Genomic DNA, 23795 nt, shown 5'->3' on the forward strand with positions numbered 1-23795 from the left:
TCGCGGGTTTAGCATTGCCCACTCCCAATAATGAAAACCTTCCTTACAAACCCATCCCAGGGCCTTCCATGTTGAATTTGGATCCTGTTCCAAGTACCACTAATCAAGTTGTGGATTTCACGAACCTAACCAACACAACATCATTACCACCCACGAGCTCTAATTCTCGTGTAGTATTTTGTACAGCACCTGGAACGTCACAGCCGGTAACGACACCAAGTAGCTTTTCTCTTCCTAATGTTTTTGGCAAGATTACTCACCCTCTTGAAAATATGTTGAAGGAACTACCAGTCACAGACGGTCTTAATATTCCACCCCTGTTAAATTTTCTAAAGAACATTGTCAGGTTGCGACAGAGTCATTGTGTGCACGAAACACCACTTTTGGAGGTAATTTACCCTTTTACATTGGGTCCCTTGGCCGAACGAACTCGAGCGGCTATTTCTCAAAATCTTTCGTTTGATAGTTATCATGATGACATTCTTACATTCTTCATTCCATCACGATTGCTCACACAACTTCAACAAACACATTTCAGTCGTCTACAGAAGCCTGGTGAAACCCTTTCTGTTTATGTTAATGATGTTAAGGAAGCCGCGGCTATTTTTCGCCTTAAAGTCACCGAACAGGAAATAGTAAACAATATCCTTGATGGACTTTCCCCTGAAGAAAGATCACGTTTAGTTTTTTTGAATAAGCCATGTTCTTTCGCTGAACTTGACAGGATGTGTATTCACTCACAGAACATAAGATTTGCTGACAGAAACAGAGATATGCAATCTCCCCATTTTTCAGGTTACAAACCAGCTAGAGATTTCACTAATACCTGCAACACCACACAACCTAACCGATACTACCCTAACAGTAATGTGAATTCACATAACAGAGCTCAGTTGCCAGCAAACTCAAGAGGTTCACCTCAGAACTTGTTTTGCACAAATTGTAAAAGAAATAATCATGTTGTTAGTAATTGTAGATTTTTGCAACAAAAAAATGCCTGGAGCAGGGATTCAAGGTGAGCGGTTCCCCCTGCAAATTTGGCCAACCCAAAAATTCTCAATATAATGCTCACATTTTTCAGCAGATGAAAGTAGCACGTTGTTTTCAAAAGTATTTTGGTACACCGATAAAAAGGAGAAAAGTTCCATATCAGGTTAATCATTCTAGTTCACCTAATTTAGTAGGATCCAATGTTGTTCCAGTTCCTCGTGTCAGTGTTTCTTTTGGTACGTTTGTAGAACAAGCTCTTGTGGATTCAGGTTCCACACGGTCTATTATCTCTTATCAATTGTTGAATAAACTGAAAGAAGCTAATCTTGTTAAATCTATTGATAATGGTCAATTTAAGTGTTACACTGCATCTAATGAAATTTTGCCTATCGTTTGTTGTGCTGTCATAAAGTTGAAAATAGCACATTTCACGTGGATGTTCCCTTGTTTAGTGTCGAAAAATGTTGGTTTAGACTTCATCCTCGGCGCTGACTTCATGACAAAATCCGGTCTTATTCTTGATATGCAGGAGAAACACATTTTCTTTAAATTTCAACCTAACCTCAAAGTTCCTTTTGTAGGTGTATCCCAGTTGGATAATAGCCTTGCTGAAATTAGTGTTAAACAAAGTTCTGATGAAAATTCTGATTCTTTGAGTCATCTACCTGAGCATCAACGTAATGCAATCAAAAATTTGTGTGAAAAATTTCCTAAAGTTCTCACTTCTGATTTAGGACTTACAAATCTTCTCGAGTATGAAATTAAACTCCATGACAATGGATACGTTAAAAGTCATCCTTATCGTTTAGCACCACCTCAGATGAATCTTCTACGAAAAGAGGTACAACAATTGTTAGATAAAGGAGTAATTGAACAATCCACATCTCAGTATGCAAGTCCTGCATTTTTAGTACCAAAACCCAATGGTAAACAACGCATGGTAGTTGATTTCCGCCGTGTGAATCAAAAAATCGAAATTGAATCAGTTCCATTACCAGATTTGCATTCAGCCTTTCACTGGTTTTCCAAGGCCAAATTCTTCACTACTATAGACTTAAATTCAGCTTATCACCAAATACCTCTAAAACATGAATCTAAACCTATTACAAGTTTCTGTGTACCATGGAACCTATATTAGTTCACTCGTGTGCCCTTTGGTCTTGCAACAGGCGCACAAGTTCTCACCCGTTTACTCGACCAAATTTTTCATGATGTTAAATTCAAGTTCGTATATAATTATCTAGACGATCTCGTCATCTACTCTGAAAATTTTGATGACCATCTCCAACACATAAAGGAAGTTCTGTCTCGACTTGAAAAAGCTGGTCTTACTGTTAATCCACAGAAAGTTAAGTTTGCAGTACAAGAAATCTCATTTTTAGGACATAAAATTTCTTCACGTGAAATATCCATTGATCCTGAACGAACAAAAGCTATTAGAGAGTTTCCTCCTCCACGAGATGTAAAAGGTGTTGCACGTTTTATTGGTATGATACAATTTTTTGGCAAATTCATTCCTAACCTAGCGGAAAAAGCAATTCCACTTAATAAGCTACGTAAGAAAAACACAAAGTTTGAATGGGGTGATGACCAACAAAAGGCTTTTGAATCATTAAAACAAGACATAATAAGTCCACCAGTTCTTCGTATGGCGGATTTTTCTAAAACTTTCATTTTGCAAACAGATGCATCTGGTTCAGCAACCTATAGCCTTCGCATCTAGAACTCTCACTCAGCAAGAACAGAAATCATCAATTTATGAATTAGAATGTTTGGCAGTAGTTTTCGGTATTGACAAGTTTAGGCCCTATCTAGAACATGCTGAATTTCTTTTAGAAATGGACAATCAGGCATTATCATGGCTTCTTGCACATCCCCGCCAGTTAGGCAAAATTGGTCGTTGGGTAATGAGGATTTCTTCACTAAAATTTAAGGTTCAACATATCCGAGGATCTCAAAATGTTGTTGCAGATGCTCTTTCACGTATGTTTGATAAGACACAACATAATCCCTCATTGGAGGAAAACAAATGTAAAGTTCTTCTAACAGATTTTCCTTTAACATTCAAAATCAATTCAATTGCATCAAGAAGAGGATCAAGAATTACGGAAGATTGTTCAAAATTTAAAATCTGGAATACCCCAAAAACCTTAATTTTTATCTAATGGTGTCTTATATTCTAGAATTCGAAATCATCAGAAACGTATTGTGTTACCTCAAGTCTTGAAACCTGTTGTTTTCCAGTATTTTCATTCATCACCCATTGGTGCACATTTGGGTACCTATAAAACAATTCAGGCTATCAGAAGAAAATTTGTTTGGAAAGGCATGTATGGTGAAATTGCAAAGAGTTAAGCAGTGCCAACTTTGTGCCCTTAGTAAGCCAGCTCAAAATACACATTTAGGTTTGTTGTCTTCAGAAGTTTCGGATAAACCAATGCAGAAATTATTTATTGATTTTGTGGGACCATTACCAAGAAGTAAAAAAGGAAATAATATGTTGCTAGTTTGTGTAGATGCATTTTCAAAATTTGTTTGGTTGATCCCGTTAAAGAAAGCTGATGCACCCTCAACAATACAAGCTCTTCAAACCAATATCTTTCAAAATTTTGGTATACCTGTTTCAATTGTTTCAGACAACGGATCTCAATTCACTTCTAAAGCATTTAAGAATATGTGTTTCACCCATGGTATACGTCACATTTGTCTGTCTCCGTACTATCCGCCACCTTCGCATGCGGAAAGGTTTAATCGAAACCTCCGATCAGCGTTAATCGCTTTTCATGCAGAAGATCAGAATAGTTGGGACAAACATTTAGTTTGGCTTCAGATGGCTTTTAATTACTCACGACATGAATCACATAAGTCTACACCATATAATTTGATGTTCACTTTTACTCCTAATAATCCATTAGCAAATCTTTGGTCTTTAAATGAATTGTTACCAGATGACCCAAAAAACATAAAGGAAGTTTGGGCAGCCGCCCTTAGAAATCTCAAGCGCTCTCATGAGAGATATAGAGTCAAATATAACAGGAACAGAATTGATAATCCTTTTCGACGAGGTGATCTCGTCTTGTGCAGAGCACACCCAATCAGTAAAAAAGTAGATAAAAGAATGGCAAAGTTATCGTTTCGCTGGTCAGGTCCTTACCAGATACAGCGTTTTCTAACCCCAGTTACGGCAAGTTTGTGCGATCCAGACACTGGATCCTATGTTACCAGAGCCCACATTTCTCATTTAAAGAAATATCATTCATCGTCTTCAGTAAGTTAGGGGAAATTGCACCCCAGTTTTGTTTGGGCCTTTGGCTCAGTCGATCGTGGCCTGATCACCCACCGATCCTAGTCTTTGAGTCCCAAGAAACTTTCTTTTTTTTTAATAAATCAATATAGGCCTATATCACTATATCACTATATCTATATCTACATATACATAATATACATAACTACACAAGAAAATGAATAAAGTTAAGTAAAGAAAAGTAAAAGTAATGTAATAACATGTATGTGCACATAAAATATAAAAATATAAAAAACCATGGTACCTAGTTTTAAGTTGTCGCGACAAGTCTTAATTATTTGTATGTTAGTTTTGGGGAATAAGTTTGGTTGTAGGGTTTTCCTAGTTTGAAGTGTTATGTTCAAGTATTCATTTGTTTGTAGGTTTCTATTTTGAATCATTGGTAGAGGAGGATGTTAGAATTTTTTTGTCTTAATGCAATGCTATCCGCACTTGTTCTTTATGTTTTATGTTTTAGTGCAGCCGTCCGCTCTCTTGGTCCACTCCGTTGATTGATGTCTGTACGCCATGTTTGGACCACTTGGTATTCTTCTCTGTGTCTTCACCTTAACTTCAGCTAACATCACGGTAACAACAACTCATACTGGTGTTCTCTTTGAAAAAGAAGATGATCTTCTGTTTTCAGACAATTTTTATTCTATTGTATTGAATTTCAATTTGCTTCAGTTGGAACATGCAAACAAGGACTTAGAATCAGATTTAAATAAGGTAATTCATGTCAACAATGTCATTCTCAGTGAAAACAGCTCTTGGAATCAAAACTTCGCCTTCGTAATTCATCAACTCAAGGAAAATTTTGTGGCCTATAGATCAGAGACAATTGCTTTAACTTCATTGTTACCTCAAGAATCTTCTAGGAGAATAAAACGTGGTATTTTTAATTTTGGTGGCAAGATTTTGAAAACTGTTTTCGGTACTCTGGACAGTGATGATTTAGACATTTTGGAAAGACGTTTAAAATCCGTGGAAGAAAACCAAGATGAAATTTCTGGCAATGTCCTACACCATATTCTTGTGGTTAACAGTTTGGAAGAAAGAGTTCTCAATAACACTAAATTGATGAGTAACCTAGCAAAACACTATTTGGCCAGTCATAATGAATTTTATAAACTTTTGAATAGTTCACTACATGAGATTTGGGACAAAATGATGCTAATGAATTTGAGAATTGATTTAAATACACTTTTGTTTAGAATAAGTGAATCTTTATCCAGTGCCCGCTTAGAATTATCTGATTTGAGACAGTCTATCGAAAATAGTGTTCACGGCAGATTAAGTTCAATCTTGTTACCATCTAACACTTTCCTTACCTTGTTGGACAATATTCAACATTTAATTTCATTACCATTATACATGTTAGCACCAGTCACTTTTGAAAACCTTCATATGTTTTATGGTCTGAGCACAGTCCAGGCAGTCATTTATAATTGTTCACTAAAAGTCATTGTCAATGTGCCGTTATCTAATAAGGATAGTACTTTCGAATCATACAAAGTTTTTGCTATTCCTTTCTTCTTCCCTAAATTGCAACATTACCTATTACTTAAGATTCACGATGTGTTGTTGATTAGTCCTGACAGGAAACTTTTTGCATCTATTAATTCTAATCTATTATCTGGTTGTGTAAAACACAGTATCACTTTGTGTCCATCCAGTTTTCCTTTCTTTGATTCTCATATAAATAGTCGTGAGTTTAATATTTTTCTTGGAAAACCTTATTTTGAGTTTTGTGACAAATCAGTTGTACCTTTAAATCTACCTTTTTTTCAGAAGACCAACACACTCTGGTTGTTTGCAACGAATTTTTCCATTGATGTAACCTTTTTATGTAAATCTACTAAGGAGACATTTGTACCTTTCACTATTACAATAACTGGTAGTGGCTACATAAGTAATGCATCTCATTGTGACATTGTTAGTCCTTTCTTTAAAACCTTTGGTTCAGTCAGTTCCTCTCTAATGTTTAATATGTCTTTACCCATTGTACATGTACCTAAATTTAATGTCAATTTAAGTCAGCTGACATTTTCCAAGTTACCAAATGTATCCTTCAATTCTTCAGTTGTGGAAGATATTAACAAACTTTTGATTTCTCAGCCTAGTGGTGCTCCATTCCACGACATTGTTAAGCTTTTACGTCCTCACCAGTATGTTGAAACTAATTCTAATTTTAATGTCATTGCTTTAATTTTGTCAGTCTTCGTTTTCCTTTACATTTTTATCCTATGTATAACTCTATGGTTCAAGTTTAGGTCCATCTCGACCACCCCTTCTAATCCCACACCCCCCATTCCTTCTGGAACCATCTTAATACCCGTAACTTCATCCTCCAATGTGGAATAGTTTGTAATTTTTTTTTATGATGATATGTATGTAATGGGTTTTTTTTGTGGTCAAGGATTTAGTTTTAATTTTTGTGGGATATATGGTGTAGTTTTGTTGTTGTCTCCCGGTAGCGTCTGCTTTGAGGGGGGGAGTATGTGCCGTTGTAATGTTTGTGGCACTTGCTCAACTTATTTATTTATAATTATTTTTTTTTCTTTTTTTTTTTTTGGGCGAACTGGTTTCCACACGTTTTCAGTTTTCTATATTGGTATTTGTTAATGGTAATATGTTATTTAAATATTTAAAAGTTAATTCTGAACGAAGTTGTAATAATTATAATTATGTGTAATTTAAATGTTTTAACACATCAAATTTTTTTTTATTGTGTCAATGTATTTTTTGAATCTATTATGAATAATGTGTTTACAATTTAATTATTATAGTAAATATGTGAAGGTATATTTAATAAATTATAAGTCAATCTTTTTTGTAATAGAATTAATGTATTATCGATCTTTTGATTTTCGAAAAGGTACTCTCTACGAGTGCCATGTTCAATGTCCTTCTTCGTCTCGCACTTGCCGACCACAAACGGTCTTTTCCAGCACCTTGACGCCATGTTTTCGTAGCCCCAAAATTCCTTCTTGTGAGATTGTGAGCTTTTAAGATGCATTAAGCATCTACAACCGCACTAAGTGGTAAGTTTGGTTGTATTATTTCTTAAGAACGTAGGGAAATGTTTGTAACACCGGGCGTGTTAATATTCTTTGTTATTTTTATGTTAATTAGCGGTTCCACGATACCGGCCATGCGGTACACTTGAACCAACTTGTGCTGTGGTGTTGGGGGCCTGTCCCCGGCAGCCCGGAAGCAAAATGATGTGACCGCACCTAATTCAGGAAAGCCGACGACTATTTCATTATTTTTGGCATGAACTACTAACCTTTTTTTATCAACTCTACATAATGTGAAAATTTCATGGACTTAACCTCATCGGACTTCTCGTCAAACTTTGTCTTCTCTTCTATCTTAAAGAAATTTTTTTGAACCAATGTAACGTCTTATTTAATATATATAATTAACGAAATAATGTAACATGGACTAAAGATATTTTGATAATCAAAAAAAAAAAAGAAATATGTTTTGTAAGAAATTCATGTAATATGATAAAGAAATTTTTTTTTTCTCTCCTGGGGCCCCAAATAAGATAAAACTTAAACATAATAAAATCAGTATCATGAAAGAAATAATTTAAAATCCTAGTGATATTATAAGATGGTCAGGGTGTTGTTATTTAAAAAATAATTTACATAAAAAATAAATTATTTATCTGAAATTGTCCTTTTTTTTATTTAATCATTGAATAATACTCGTATACTTTATTGTGAGTGTGCATGACCAGTCAGCCCTGTTGATACTCTAACTAACCCCTCCGCACATCGAAACACTTCATGAGCCTTGGTCCACGAGCTTTCAGCATCCGCCTGCCTCTGTTCATAACCTAAAAATTTATGAATGGAGGTAAGGTGTGGTGCACCAGTCACATCCAGTCGGTGGCTAGGCACGTCTATTCAGTGGCCAGGCACACACGTCCAGTAGGTGGCCAGTCACATCCAGTCGGTGGCTAGGCACGTCTATTCAGTGGCCAGACACACACGTCCAGTAGGTGGCCAGTCACATCCAGTCGGTGGCTAGGCACATCTATTCAGTGGCCAGGCACACACGTCCAGTAGGTGGCCAGTCACATCCAGTCGGTGGCTAGGCACGTCTATTCAGTGGCCAGGCACACACGTCCAGTAGGTGGCCAGTCACATCCAGTCGGTGGCCAGGCACACACGTCCAGTAGGTGGCCAGTCACATCCAGTCGGTGGCTAGGCACGTCTATTCAGTGGCCAGACACACACGTCCAGCAGGTGGCCAGTCACATCCAGTCGGTGGCTAGGCACGTCTATTCAGTGGCCAGGCACACACGTCCAGTAGGTGGCCAGTCACATCCAGTCGGTGGCTAGGCACGTCTATTCAGTGGCCAGGCACACACGTCCAGTAGGTGGCCAATCACATCCAGTCGGTGGCTAGGCACGTCTATTCAGTGGCCAGACACACACGTCCAGCAGGTGGCCAGTCACATCCAGTCGGTGGCTAGGCACGTCTATTCAGTGGCCAGACACACACGTCCAGCAGGTGGCCAATCACATCCAGTCGGTGGCTAGGCACGTCTATTCAGTGGCCAGACACACATGTCCAGCAGGTGGCCAGTCACATCCAGTTGGTGGCTAGGCACGTCTATTCAGTGGCCAGGCACACACGTCCAGTAGGTGGCCAGTCACATCCAGTCGGTGGCTAGGCACGTCTATTCAGTGGCCAGGCACACACGTCCAGTAGGTGGCCAGTCACATCCAGTCGGTGGCTAGGCACGTCTATTCAGTGGCCAGGCACACACGTCTAGCAGGTGGCCAGTCACATCCAGTCGGTGGCTAGGCACGTCTATTCAGTGGCCAGGCACACACGTCCAGCAGGTGGCCAGTCACATCCAGTCGGTGGCTAGGCACGTCTATTCAGTGGCCAGGCACACACGTCCAGTAGGTGGCCAGTCACATCCAGTTGGTAGCCAGATGCATCCAGTAGGTGGACAAATACATCCAGTCAGTAGCCAAGAGGTATTTTCCGTCGATACTCAGCGAACATTTTAAACAGTTCATGTACAAAATCATGCGTAAGGCCAAGCGTCTCCAAACCACAAGGCCAGGTCACGTACAATGTTAGATGTATAGGCCAAGCGTCTCCGAACCAAGAAAAAAATTTTCGTCGTAACTCGGCCAACATTTTAAACAGGTCATGTTCAATGTCAGGTGTTTAATCCAGGCATCTCCGAACCACGAGTTAATCATGGTATGACTACAAACATATCTATGTAAATAAAAAAAAGCATATTTAAAAAAGGAAGCACAATCTAAAGCACATACAACGAAAAGGAAGTACATTTTATAAAGGAAGCACAATTTAAAGCACAAACAATGAAAATGAAGCATGTTTGAAAGCACAATCAAAAAATGAAAGGACACACAGGACATGTAATGGCTAATGGACATACAGTACACATACAGGACACGCAAGGAACAAGCAACGAACATGCAATACACACAAAGGACACTCTATTGACATACAGTACACACTGAACACACAGTACACACACAGAACACGCAATGGACACACAGTTAGCACACACACATGACACACAATGGACACACAGTACACACTAGAAATGCAATAAACACGAAACGAACATGCAATACACATGCAATATACCTACAAACTGGACACGCATTTGACAAAATGGAAGCACATTTAACGAAAAGGACACTTTTTTGTACGAAAACCATCTTGGTAGGAAACGATCTCGTCGGGGGGGTACAATCTCATTGCAGGGAAAAGATCCGATCTCATCAGTAGGATACGATAATACAGGCTTGAATATGGACATTTAACGAAAAGGATGTATATTTTCATGAACATTCATCTCAGTAGGATGCGATCATCAATTTTCGATAGGCTACAATGCCTCTAGCTGTCTTTGACACCAACTGTCTTTGACACCTAAAGTCTTTGGCTCCAACAATCTTCGGCTCCAAAAGCCATTGGCACCAGCCGTCTTAGGCCTAACTGCTCAAACAACATTTAGCTACAAGGCGACTTGGTTACGAAGCTACAAGTCTAAGAATACGAGGCTACGTGACTACTAGGCTACAGGACTACAAGATTAGGAGGTAACGGGACTATGACACTACGAGTTTACGGGTTTCCAACTAGCTACACGACTACGAGGCTACGAAGCTAAAAAACTACGATGCTACATAACAAAAGGTTTACGAGACTTTACTTTACCAACTGTATTTATAATATATTTCCAGTGCTTTTATTATTTTATTTCAATTAATTAAATCAATACAAAATTAAAGTTAGTTTTTTTTACTACACCAAGTAAGTATAACTTCTACCGCGCATACAAGTACATACACCAATCTTTTTTTTATCGTTGGGTTTTCAGTAACGGGGAGGGGCCCCGACTAAATTATTTGCCCCCCCCCCCCCACACTCACACACACACACACTTAGCTTCTCTCCACGGTCGTGTGATTATATACAGGACTCACTTACTCAAATTGAGATCAGGGCTTTTTTATCGTCGTCACAGGATAACAGTGAGATATCAGCGGTGACCGTAACATTATATGGCCGAGAAATCAAGATAAAGGTGAAATGCAATTCCTTAAGTGCTTTCAAGAATGTGTACCGGTGGTTTTGTGCCTAAAAATTACTCTGAAAACAGGCCTTTTAACCATTTTAACTCTTCTAAGAATACAGTTTAAAAATTTACCCGGAAAACAAACTACTTATCTGCATTCCTCAAATTCTTAAATGCTTTTCGTAAACAGATGCCACTCGGATATCTTGAGTAGTTATCAAATCGTATTGTTTCTACTGTAGCTCAGCACATCCTATGCGGGCCTTAAGAGGGCGATAAAGGGCTTCATTTAGAGCTGTTTTAGTGGTCAATGCGACGGCAATTAGAGGTCAAACCAGTTAATGCAGATGAATGAGATTTTTACACATCATTGAGGAAAGGTATAATGACTGATACCAGTTGTCAGAATGCGGTTAATGTTGTTATTAATAAGCAAAATTAATTAGTAAAAAGGTTTATATTAGCGCAAATTTGACATATTGCAGAAAATAAAGTAATCGGAATAACAAAAATGTAAATACTGAACGATTTACATGTAACATTCTTTTATAGTATATGATTTTTGGAAATAATTATCTTCATACAATTGCGAATTACTTGCACACGCGTAAGTCACTGCACATTCATGTTTGAGCCGAAAATTTGCCACTTCACTGTTTGGAGATAGGACACTTTTATTCCATCCCTTCAGCAAGACCCGACCGTTGTAGATAATCCTCGCCATTAGAGTGGTCGGGTTCCGGCTGTTATCTGCGCCTTGTTGACGAATGTGTGGAAGGGGTGTAGAGGAAGGTCTGGTTTTCGATAACACATGTCTTGTCGGGTTACTCTACATTTCTCTTGTCATTGCATTCGCGTCCACCTCATTTACATTATTCTTAGAGTATTCTTTGCACATATATATTTTATAGTACCATTTATTTACAAATATTTAACTGGATTGTTGATATACAATTAATAATTTTTAGTTGCTTTTAGGTTACTTGGCATACATATTATTTTCAACCAAATAATAATAATTGTATAAAAATTAAATGAACTAAATATACAGTGGGATATTACTTTGCAAGGCATTTATTGGGGGATAAGTTTTACAGATTTTGCAGTTCCAACACTATAAGCACAGCACAAAATACGAATAATTACACAAAACTGTAAAGCTGATTTGTAAACAAAATACCTACATATGTTACAATAGTTTACCTCGCGATTACATACAAATTGATAATATACATAAAAATATTACAAGTTTTCAAAGCTATCATGTTGTTTCATTGCATAGCATATAAAAGTATCTCTTGTTTGTATCCCATTTAACACTAAAATGTATTTTATATATAATGTATCACATATATAACACATGTATATTTCATGAATAGTAGTTATTGAAGTAAAAAGGTTTTTCCTTTATTACAAAATAAAATACACAATATAAACTATTCATAACGTAATTTATTCTTGCTTTTAGCATTCTCAGATGTAGTTTCTGCAATTGGCGTACTTTCTTCAGTCTTTGTGCTTTCCTTTAACCTTAAATCAAGGTAAAAAACACATGTTTTTATTAATAACACTGCCTGAAGCTATACACTGAAAACGACCCATGAATAATATAAAAAATTTGTGTACTTACTTAGTTTTCTCTCTCCAATTTGCTAGATTTTTACCTCTATTCCGTTTTCTTCGCACAGACAAATGCAATTTACCACGAGCATTACCTTTTACAAAACATGCGTTTGTTTTCGCCATTTATAAATGAACATCCATTCATATATCCCGAGCTAACACAGCGACAGCAAGGAAAACTAAATCCGACTGCCTCGCAGTGCCACCCCACCCCTTTCGGTCCTTATCGTGGGACTGAGAAGTGTCGCCTATGCTATCGCGAGGGACTCAGAGCAATTTCGGTCTAACATACAATATCAGGCGCACATGTCACGCTTCAAGCAGCTGGAATTTCTAGTAGCTATTTATCCCACTCTTAAGCTCAGAATCGGGGACGCACCACAACGCCGAAATACCACAACGCCGAAATGTCAAATTGACCACAATGCCGAAATACCACAACGCCGAAATGCCAAATTGACCACAACGCGGACAGCTAGAAAACTGCTGTGTACCACAACGCCGAATTACCACAACGCCGAAATACACTAACGCCGAAAAATGTCATTGCAGGACTGCCACAAAGGTTAGGTTAGGTTAGACTAGGTTAGGTTAGACTAGGTTAGGTTAGGTTAGGCTAGGATAGGCTAGGTTAAGTTAGGTTAGGTTATATTACGCTAGGTTAGGTTAGGTTAGGTAAGGTTTGGTTTGATTGTGGTATTTCGGCGTTAAGGTACATTTAAGAAACACACACAAATTCATTCAGTTGCTATTTCGGCGTTGTGGTACACAGCAGTTTTCTAGCTGTCGGCGTTGTGGTCAATTTTGACATTCGGCGTTATGGTATTTCGGCGTTGTGGTACAGTAGGCGTTGTGGTCAATTTTGACATTCGGCATTATGTTATTTCGGCGTTGTGGTAACCACCCCTCAGAATCATAGGCGTGCCCAGACATTTCCATTAGGGGGGGGGGGCCTGCTGAATTTTTAAATCGGAAGCTGAATTTAGAATGTTAAATAGCCTAAATACATTCACTCATTGCCGTGTTTATATTTATGTGCAGTATCAACGAGATATGTTTATCTACTAGTTAATATTTATATTCGTATAATTTTAACAATCTTGAAAATATGTTTTTTTTTTTCATAGACAATGTTTAAAGGGTACTTACACATTTTTCCCCCTCGAATTTTCCAATAGCTTGGTCCAGATCTACCTTGAAATTAACATCTTTTTAGTGAATGCAAACACAGCAATTCAGACAACAGTACTTTAACAAACCTCTTAAAATATTTTTATGTCTTGCTTGGCCATGACCTCGTGTTTTAAATAAACTAAGGCGGCTGTATTTCCAGAACGATAAAATGTTTAAAAATATTGTTAATTAGCACGCTGCAACACTGAAAAACAGTTTGAGTGTCACGGTGCCAGGAATATACGAATATTAACGAACGCATTAGAGAAAATGCCGATCTGAGTGATTACATTAGGGGGGGCCATGGCCCACCTGGCCCCCCCTGTAGGCACGCCTATGCTCAGAATCCAGCATAAGGAGTCATCATCATGTATAACTGTGCGGTGTACTTTAACATGTGACGAAACATGGTGAAACTATGACGTAACTTTATATGTTTGATTTCAGGAACTTCAGGTGTATTCGCCGATCACAGGATTTGTGGGCACAGTCGAACAGCAGTGGTCGCTCTACATCCCACTGTTCATCGTGCGCGATGAGAACGGCAGGGACTTATACCGCATTGTTGGTCCTACGAATTCATGCTGCCCTCGCTATCTCAACGCAGAATTTCAAGTTTGTAAAATGTTTAACCCAAAACAGACCTTTTTTTAAGTGAAATTTCTTGGCTGAGGGGACTACAATTTTCGAGCGTAACGAAAATTCCGATAGCATGGGGGGAATAGTAAGGTACATGGTGGGCGAACCAGGTTGATGAGGGGAATAGTTAGGTACGGGGTGGGGGTACCAGGAGAGGAGGGGAATAGGTATGTGGTGGGGAAACCAGGAGAGTAGGGGAATACTTTGGTACGTGGTGGGTGAACCAGGAGAAGAGGGGAATAGTTAGGTACATGGTGGGCGAACTGGGGGATGAGGGGAATAGTTAGGTACAAGGTGGAGGAACCAGGTGATGAGGGAAATAGTTAGGTACGTGGTGGGGGAACCAGCAGAGGAGGGGAATAGTTAGGTACGTGGAAGGGGAACCAGGAGAAGAGGGGAATAGTTAGGTATTTGGTGGGAGAACCAGGACAAGAAAGGAATAGTTAGGTACGGGGTGGGAGAAACAGGAGAAGAGGGGAATAGTTAGGTACGTGGTGGGTGAACCGGGTTATGAGGGGAATAGTTAGGTACGGGGTGGGAGAACCAGGAGAAGAGGGGAATAGTTAGGTACGTGGTGGGGGAACTGGGTGAGGAGGGGAATAGTTAGGTACGTGGTGGGGGAACCGGGAGATGAGGGGAACAGTTAGGTACGTGGTGGGGAACCAGGAGAAGAGGGGAATAGGTACGTGGTGGGGGAACCGGAAGAGGAGGGGAATAGTTAGGTACATAATGGGGAAACCAGGTGAAGAGGGGAATAGGTATGTGGTGGGGGAACCGAGAGAGGAGGGGAATAGTTAGGTATGTGGTGGGGGAACCAGGTGAAGAGGGGAATAGTTAGGTACGTGGTGGGGGAACCAGGATAAGAGGGGAATAGTTAGGTACGTGGTGGGGGAACCAGGAGAAGAGGGGAATAGTTAGGTACGTGGTGGGGGAACCGGGAGAGGAGGGGAATATTAAGGTATGTGGTGGGGGAACCAGGTGAAGAGGGGAATAGTTAGGTATGTGGTGGGGGAACCGGGTGATTAGGGGAATAGTTAGGTACGTGGTGGGAGAACCAGTTGAAGAGGGAAATAGTTAGGTATGTGGTGGGGGAACCAGGAGAAGAGGGGAATAGGTACGTGGTGGGGGAACCAGGTGAAGAGGGGAATAGTTAGGTACGTGGTGGGGGAACCAGGAGAAGAGGGGAATAGTTAGGTATGTGGTGGGGGAACCGGGTGATTAGGGGAATAGTTAGGTATGTGGTGGGAGAACCAGGTGAAAGGGAAATAGTTAGGTACGTGGTGGGGGAACCAGGAGAAGAGGGGAATAGGTACGTGGTGGGGGAACCGGGAGAGGAGGGGAATAGTTAGGTACGTGGTGGGGGAACCATGAGAAGAGGGGAATAGTTAGGTATATGGTGGGGGAACCAGGAGAAGAGGGGAATAGTTAGGTACGTGGTGGGTGAACTGCATGGGGTGAAACTCTAATTACCGAGACTGAGACCTAGTTTTTTTAAATAGTTATGGGCCCGTCCGCTAGATAGTAGTTTTCATAATATATTGCTGACATAACTATATTAATTTATTAAGAGAAGCAATGTAAAAGCTATTATCAGGCAAACAAACCAGTGAAAATTCACTCTATTTAGGTAGCCACTAATTTTGTGGTGTGTAATACAATGAGTTTTTGCACCTCCTACTCCTTTATTTATTACATGCTGGTTTATTACAAAACAACATTAAGTATTTTCGCATCGATTAAATTAGTTTTGCGCCGCCAAGGAGATAACTTAATATAACCAAAAAAACGTATTAACTAAAAAAACTTTGTATGAGAACCTCTATTCCGATTTTTTATTTGCTGGTAGTTATGGGCCCACCCAACAGATAGCGACACATGTCGCATGAAACATGGTTTTAGTTTCCACTGTAAGAGTTGCACTTCTTTATTTCCCTCCTTGTTCTGTGGTGAACTGGTAGAGGAGTGGCCTGGAGTAGTTAGGTACATGCTGGGGGAACCGGGAGAGGAGTTTAATAGTTAGGTATGTGTTGGGGGAACTGGGATAGGAGGGGAGTAGTTAGGTACGTGGTGGGAGAACCGGTAGAGGAGTTTAATAGTTAGGTATGTGTTGGGGGGACTGGGATAGGAGGGGAGTAGTTAGATACGTGGTGGGAGAACCGGGAGAGGAGTTTAATAGTTAGGTATGTGTTGGGAGAACTGGGATAGGAGGGGAGTAGTTAGGTACATGCTGGGAGAACCGGGAGAGGAGTTTAATAGTTAGGTATGTGTTGGGGGAACTGGGATAGGAGGGGAGTAGTTAGGTACGTGGTGGGAGAACCGGTAGAGGAGTTTAATAGTTAGGTATGTGTTGGGGGGACTGGGATAGGAGGGGAGTAGTTAGGTACATGGTGGGAGAACCGGTAGAGGAGTTTAATAGTTAGGTATGTGTTGGGGGGACTGGGATAGGAGGGGAGTAGTTAGGTACGTGGTGGGAGAACCGGTAGAGGAGTTTAATAGTTAGGTATGTGTTGGGGGGACTGGGATAGGAGGGGAGTAGTTAGGTTCGTGGTGGGAGAACCGGTAGAGGAGTTTAATAGTTAGGTATGTGTTGGGGGGACTGGGATAGGAGGGAAGTAGTTAGGTACGTGGTGGGAGAACCGGTAGAGGAGAAGATAGCAGGGTATATATAGAAATTATGCAGCATTTATGCTACGGAATTGTTGAAACGATGATTGTGTTCGTCTACTCCTCAGTTTTCGAAACTGCTAACGACTAACGCTACTATATTTATTTTATTTTATTTAAAGTATATACAATTTAATTATAAGTGTGATAAAGAATTATTAATTTGGGCTATTAACTTTATGAGTAACATTAAGTTTTATGTGAATGAACATGTAAAAAAGTCATACAGACTTAAGAGGTTAGCTTTAAAAGTCTAATTTATTTTTGGTATGTCAACACTCTGATTTGAAATTTCAAACGGAATTACAGACTTGTAAGATAGACTTTAGAAGTGTAATTTATGTTATATTGGAGTGTTTTTTGTTACTTTATTTTATTCAGCTCGAGATCATTATTAACATTATGCCTAAAATTAATAAAACGGAAGAAACAGATAGCATCGGAACGCGGGAATAAACCGCCAAAAGAGGCCCCAAAATGTGCCAGTGAACGGAAGCGAGAGTACAGGGCGCGAAAAACAGGCATTAATATCTATGAAGTAGGATTGATTTTGCAGGAACCGACTTCTAGTTGTGAAGGTTTGAGGTGAGCATCAGAATACACTTGAATCGTGGAAAAAAATGATAAGGCTAGATTTTTATATGTAATTAAAGCTTATTTATCAGCAGATTTTATTGTTTATATAACTTAGCTGCAGTTGCATGAGCAGCAAGTAGAAACGCGGGAATGAAACTATCTAAGAACAATAACAACACTGAAAATCAACACAATAAGGATTACACAATCAGAGATGCCAACTGTATCTCAACAGGTTTCCTTATACTTAAGTCTGCAGCCAAGAATAAAACTTCATCTAGTACTTGTTAAAAAGTATATCTACGATTGAAACTAACAGAATATTGAGAAAATTTACGATTTAAAATGCAGACAAGATATTTTTATTTAGTATTACCTACTTGAAAAGTTTAAATAAGAAGTGGTAAAAATGATAATTATTTCATTTAAATAGGAGTAACTTATATTAACTTTTGTAGCAACTTTCACTCAAGTGAATAAATGAACATTCCCTCGATTTCAAGGCGATTTGAACATTTTTCGTTACGGGAGTGATTCTACGTTAAATTAAAACTTTAAACCTACGTTTCTGCAGAATTATTTATAATAGTTTTTTTTAGACTACATAACAAGTGGAAAAATCCTTAGTAATTTATTTAACTTATGAACTGTACTACAAAAATCTTACACTAAACATACACTTTTAAAAATACACATTTTGGAACACAACTTGTTCTCGCGGTAGGATATGAGCCCACACATTTCTGTAAATAATCAATCATTCTACTTTATTCTTCTCCGTCCCAAGAAGTGTGCACTCAGAGAGGAACGTTATCTAATAAGTTATATTTTCCTAAAATATATATTTATGGAATATAAAATGTAAAAAAAAAATAGAAATTTGGCTATGAATAATTATTTTTACATTAGTTTTTTTAAATATTTCAATATGGTTGGCTTAAAAGAATACAATTCAATTGTTGACGGTCGTATTGTATTCAGCCGTATTGCTTGTCAGTGCTCTAAACTTTAAGGCCGCGACTGAGAATGCTTTCGTCAACATAAAATTTCTAAGTTTGACTTGAAATTCAAATCCACAACTGCTGATAACCATGCAAACTCACCACCATTTTCAGGTTTTTATAACTTTATTTACTCTCATTACTCTGTGTCTTGTAATGAGAAGGCGAAAATTATTTGGAAAAGAGGGATGGGAAATGCATTTCCTCTATGGAATTTTAACTTCTATTCCCAAACATATAAAAGGAAACAAATATTTTTTTATTATTTTAATTTCATTTTCGTATATAATTTAGTCATAACACGTACCTACATATTTAGTGATTGATCGTATTCACTTCTTCTCAAATCCTAATATCGAATTCGATTCTGCAAAAACAACACCCCCCCCCCCCCCCCCCATAAAAATATCTATGATTCTCACAAACAAAAGAAAATCATTTGAAAGAACCCTTCTCGTGAAATGAAATTTTACTTTAGCTCCAGCTATTATCCGAATCTATATCTTAAGAGGCCACTCCAGTGTTTCAGGGGCACTACGAAACCCACGTTAACCTCATAAGATTCAATGCTATTTTCATTTTGCTTAAAACTAATTAACTAATATAGATTTCGAAATAATGCTTGCTTGATATGTAAGACAACGATGCTCTTATCAAAGCCCCTTTCTTCAAAAACGTGCATAAATTATGGTTTTATTCTAATCTTTACTAATATGCATAAGTGTATTGTCTAGGTTTGAACCATAATTTATGCACGTTTTTGAAGAAAGGGGCTTTGATAAGAGCATCGTTGTCTTACATATCAAGCAAGCATCATTTCGAAATCTATATTAGTTAATAAGTTATAAGCAAAATGAAAATAGCATTGAATCTTATGAGGTTAACGCGGGTTGCGTAGTGCCCCTGAAACACTGGAGTGGCCTCATAAGGGCCAGGAATAAAAACATGTATGAGCAAAACACAGAAATGTAGGTTTTGAAGAAACATAAGACAGTTAAATTTTTAATTCAAACTACACGAAAGAATATTTACATGTCTGGGAAATAAATCACTTATTTTTGGGTCAAAACATTTTCCTGGCGTGTTAAACAAACATTTCCAGATAAGTTCTTTAAATGATTCATGCAAAGTGGGAATTTTGATTTAATACAATTTCTTAGACGTGCGGCATTGTAATTTTGCACTGTTTCCCATGGGAAAAATCCATAAAAGCAAAATAAGAAAAAAATTAAAATTAAAAACAAACCCACAGAAAACAAGACTAAATCAGCTAATGGAAAACAGATATAGCCTACTCAACGATAAACCTAATAGGTATTATGGACAAACAACGTCACAATTATTTTGTCATAGGAAACCTACTGTGTTCGGTGGTGTTGTCGTTTTGTTGTCCATAATATATGTTTATCTTCATCGCTGTGTTCGTATATTTGCTGCGTTTTCCAGGTTTTCTTGTCTGTCTGCATTTACTGTTATTGTTTAAACTTTATCGTCGTTGTTAGCCCATTGTGTTTGACCGTACTGTTATTATTTTTTTCATGACTAAATTACTTCCACAGAATTATTTTTCTGTCTGATATTTAAGTTTGAATGTCGTGGGCTTAGTGGAAAAAGTTGGTAAGTCCACTTTTTTGTGAAAATGATTTAACTTCACAGATGAAGTTGTAAGGGCAATATCTTTGCCAGAAAAACGTTTGGAAGTCCAAATAATGAATGATTGTGGACGTTTTCTTCTAGCTTTATTTCGGCAAGTCCATTATAACGCTATTCTAGGCAAGCAAAACTTGGTAAGTGAACTATCAGTCTTTTTCCAGAAATTGGACTTACCGACTTTTTCCACTAAGTCCACGATGTGTTCCCCTGTTCTATCGTCGTTGTGTTGTCCATAAAACCTGTTAGGTTCATTTTTGGGTTTATCTGGTTGATATTAGCTGATTTAGGCTTGATTTCTGTGGAGTATTAATTTTTTTAATTTCTTATTTTGTATGTATGGAACTTTCCCATAAAAAAATGCAAAACTGCAATTGGGTATGTCCAAGAAATTGTATTAAAACAAACATTCCCAGAGCATTTTAGTTGGTGGCAGATGCCATTTTTTTTGTTAATGTCTATAGGAATATATTTTTTTAGTACTTGTCTGCTAAACATGTGCTTGCTGTCTAATTTTTTAAAATTTATTTCCTGATATATATATATATATATATATATATATATATATATATATATATATATATATTCGATATATATATATATTCGATTTTCAAAACTTTAGAATATGCTATTTGAGAATTTGAGTATCTTAATGGTTATTCCCTAAAACAATATTGCATCACGTAGTGCAAATAAAAACACAAACCCTTGTTTCCAGGTGTTTGGTACAGACGGCTTCATGCAAATCGCGAGCATCCTGCATCATTGGGACCAAGATCTCGTCTGCTACGTGATAACTGTCACGTTCCCGTCCCTCGAGACGCCCAACCGGCTGAAGATTTTATTCCTCGGTGCTGCTTTCTTATTGGTAAGGCTCTCTTCAGCTTGTTTTTTTTTTTTTTGACGTGACAACGTCTAATAAATCGATGAACGCCGGCTGCACGCACGAAAAAGTGTCCCGTTACGCGCACTGTTCCGTTACGCTTTGTCCCGTTACGTTCATTGTTCCGTTACGCGGTGTCCCGTTACGCTCATTGTATGCTTGCGCCGCACCGACAGAAGTGAAAACATAAAACTTTGTTTATAAATGTGTAATATGAAATAATTTATACGTCAAATGTACGTAAGAAAAAGAATCTGATTACTAGTATAATTTAAAGGAGTTATTCTTTTATTATTAAAAAAAAGTAGCATATGTCGACGAGAGCAGTAATAATAGGTTAATATGTTAGATATTTGATTACAATTTATTTATATGAAAACTTGTTCATAATTATATTTAAACGAAAAGTTAATGTTGTTTTCATTGCTTATTACAACAACAATTTCAGCAATAAAGGTTAATTATTCTTGGATTTTAAAAATATGATTACTAGTATAATTTCAAGTATTTATTCTTTTATTATTAATATAAAAATGATAAAATTTTATTCATAAAAGTATGCAATAATTTCATCAATGCTGTGTTATGACGTTGTAACATTAAACTATAGTCCGTAAACCGACTTTACAGACAACCAATTTTTGTATTTTACTTCTTTTTTCCTTGCAAGTCAGAAGACGAAAGCAATTCATACAGACTTAGAATATTTTTTTTGACTAGATAACGTCTTATAAATCGATGAACGCCGGCTGCACGCACGAAAAAATTGTCACGTTCCGCCTGAGCCGAGCGTGCAAGAACCGGCCAACCACCGTGCGAGAAAATCTTCTGTAATATCAAACAGGTTAAGGCGGGATTTTTAACTGATTGTTCGTGATTATATTTAAACAAATTATTTAAATTAAATTTGCAAAAACTGTAAATAATATTTGAAAATTAAAAAGTATGTAATATTTCATCAATGTTTTCTTATGACGTTATCACGTAAAATTATCGTCCGTAAACCGACTTTACTTTTATAAAGAGCAATTATATTTTACCACTCACAGTAGGAAATAATTTATGAATGTTATGATATATTATTTATAAACGCGTAATGTATTGTACCACACTGCAATGAAAGAGAGAGGCGTAAATTTCGCAAGTTCCTGTCGTAATATAGGTAAGGTAAACGTCAAACACTTGTACCCTTGATGAACCAGAGATGGAATGTATTGCTGGAAGTAAAAGGAAGTACGCCGAGAAAACACAACTCATGACAACATCCGCCACGTTTCCTGTTTCCAAAAAATTCGGGTTTGGACTGAACTAAACTCGAATTCTAACCGCCTTGGGGGGAAAAACGAGTGATTTTACCAATCAACCACTACGGCACCCTTTCACTCCAAAAAAAAATGTGTTCACAGGGTAGCCAAACCTTCTCCAATTACAAACATTATGCACCTGGTAAGTAAATTTATTTTCCCGCTCATCTTTGAGCTGTTTCAGATGTAACCATGGCGGAAGTGTCCTCATTTTATCTCATTTTGCTAGTATAATTTAATTTATCCGCATCTATTTAAATTAGCACCCACTTTACAGTGCATTCCGTATTGCCAACCAAAATCCCCAGTTTAAAAAAAACTGCAGCCCGAGAACATGCCAACAGTTGTGCAACCCCACGATTGAGTGAAATTCTTGCTCATGCTGTTTTTGAACAGTTTCGGAAGGCAACGCAGAATAAGGAGACACATATTTCTTGGAACCAGCAAAGCACAACAAACATTAATCAAGCATGGCTACATAATTTTTGAACACATTTACCCCATACATTGTGTAAATATCTGTAGTAAAATATTTTAGTCGCCTTTCTGTTGAAATTACAATGTTTCTTTGGCGGAATTTATTTTACAGGATTACACAAGATCGCGGTGTACCATTTTATGAACCTGTCTCTCAAACAGCTGTTCAATGTTGACATTACTCGGCAATGTAGCTATTTAAGTCATATTCCTGGTGCTTTTCCGGGTATATTTTCCCTGACAGAAAAAAAAGCTTGTTTTAGGATTCCCCGCCGCTGATTAAATAATTGCCTGGTGATTTGCGTGCATTCTGTACATGTTACGACCTAAACCTGAGCACATTCATAAATTTATTTCCTACAATGAACGTATTATTGATATTCCGTTTCAGCTTTAAGGCACATTGCTGTTTTTTAATACATTAATTTTACTTGCACTAATATCTTTTCTTTGATTTCCAGGAATATTTGTACTTTGAGAAGTCTAAAAGTGCAAGATGTTTTACGAAGTGTTTCAAGTGAAAAATAATCGTACTCAGTGCGTGACTAAAGGTTGAATTTGCAATCATTATTGTACACCAAATAAATCAAAGTTTATCATCTCTGTTAATTGTGTTTTTACTGTTACCTTTCCCTTAAAAAGAAAGAGACGCAAGACAACTTAAACTAAGGGGCGAGAGTGAATGCATACGTATGTTAACACACAATTTATTGTATGATTTTCAATCCAATAAACATGATCACAACAACTATTTGAACCTGAAATGTCAGGCTTTCGTATATGTTGCCTCCCTTACGGCACCAGGTTTGCCAACACAACAAAAGCAATTTTAGCGAAAGCAATATTTGAGAGAAATCATAAACTGCAAGGGCCTGAATATCAAGGTAAGCAAGAGCCTTAATGGTGACTGTGTTTGCCCTGTTACTATCTCTTCTCAACATGT

The 23795-nt window shown here is 37.8% G+C and overlaps 1 protein-coding gene and 1 long non-coding RNA gene across 3 annotated transcripts in view; both read left to right on the forward strand.

Annotated features, from left to right (window-relative positions):
- The window catches only part of LOC134529114 (phospholipid scramblase 1-like), an 86251-nt gene extending 62790 nt beyond the window's left edge, over positions 1-23461 (forward strand). For both annotated transcript variants that reach the window (XM_063362868.1, XM_063362869.1), the window contains 3 exons: positions 14106-14273; positions 20907-21056; positions 23314-23461. In XM_063362868.1, coding sequence (XP_063218938.1) covers positions 14106-14273; positions 20907-21056; positions 23314-23373 — 378 coding nt within the window. In that variant the 3' untranslated portion in view covers positions 23374-23461. The remainder of the gene's footprint in view (positions 1-14105; positions 14274-20906; positions 21057-23313) is intronic.
- Positions 7259-7663, forward strand: LOC134529116 (uncharacterized). The gene is made up of 2 exons (XR_010074465.1): positions 7259-7317; positions 7409-7663. It is a non-coding gene; the product is annotated as an uncharacterized LOC134529116 (long non-coding RNA).
- Positions 23462-23795: the final 334 nt, after the last annotated feature.

The sequence above is a fragment of the Bacillus rossius genome, chromosome 2 (genome assembly GCF_032445375.1).
Source record: "Bacillus rossius redtenbacheri isolate Brsri chromosome 2, Brsri_v3, whole genome shotgun sequence".
Taxonomy (NCBI): domain Eukaryota; kingdom Metazoa; phylum Arthropoda; class Insecta; order Phasmatodea; family Bacillidae; genus Bacillus; species Bacillus rossius.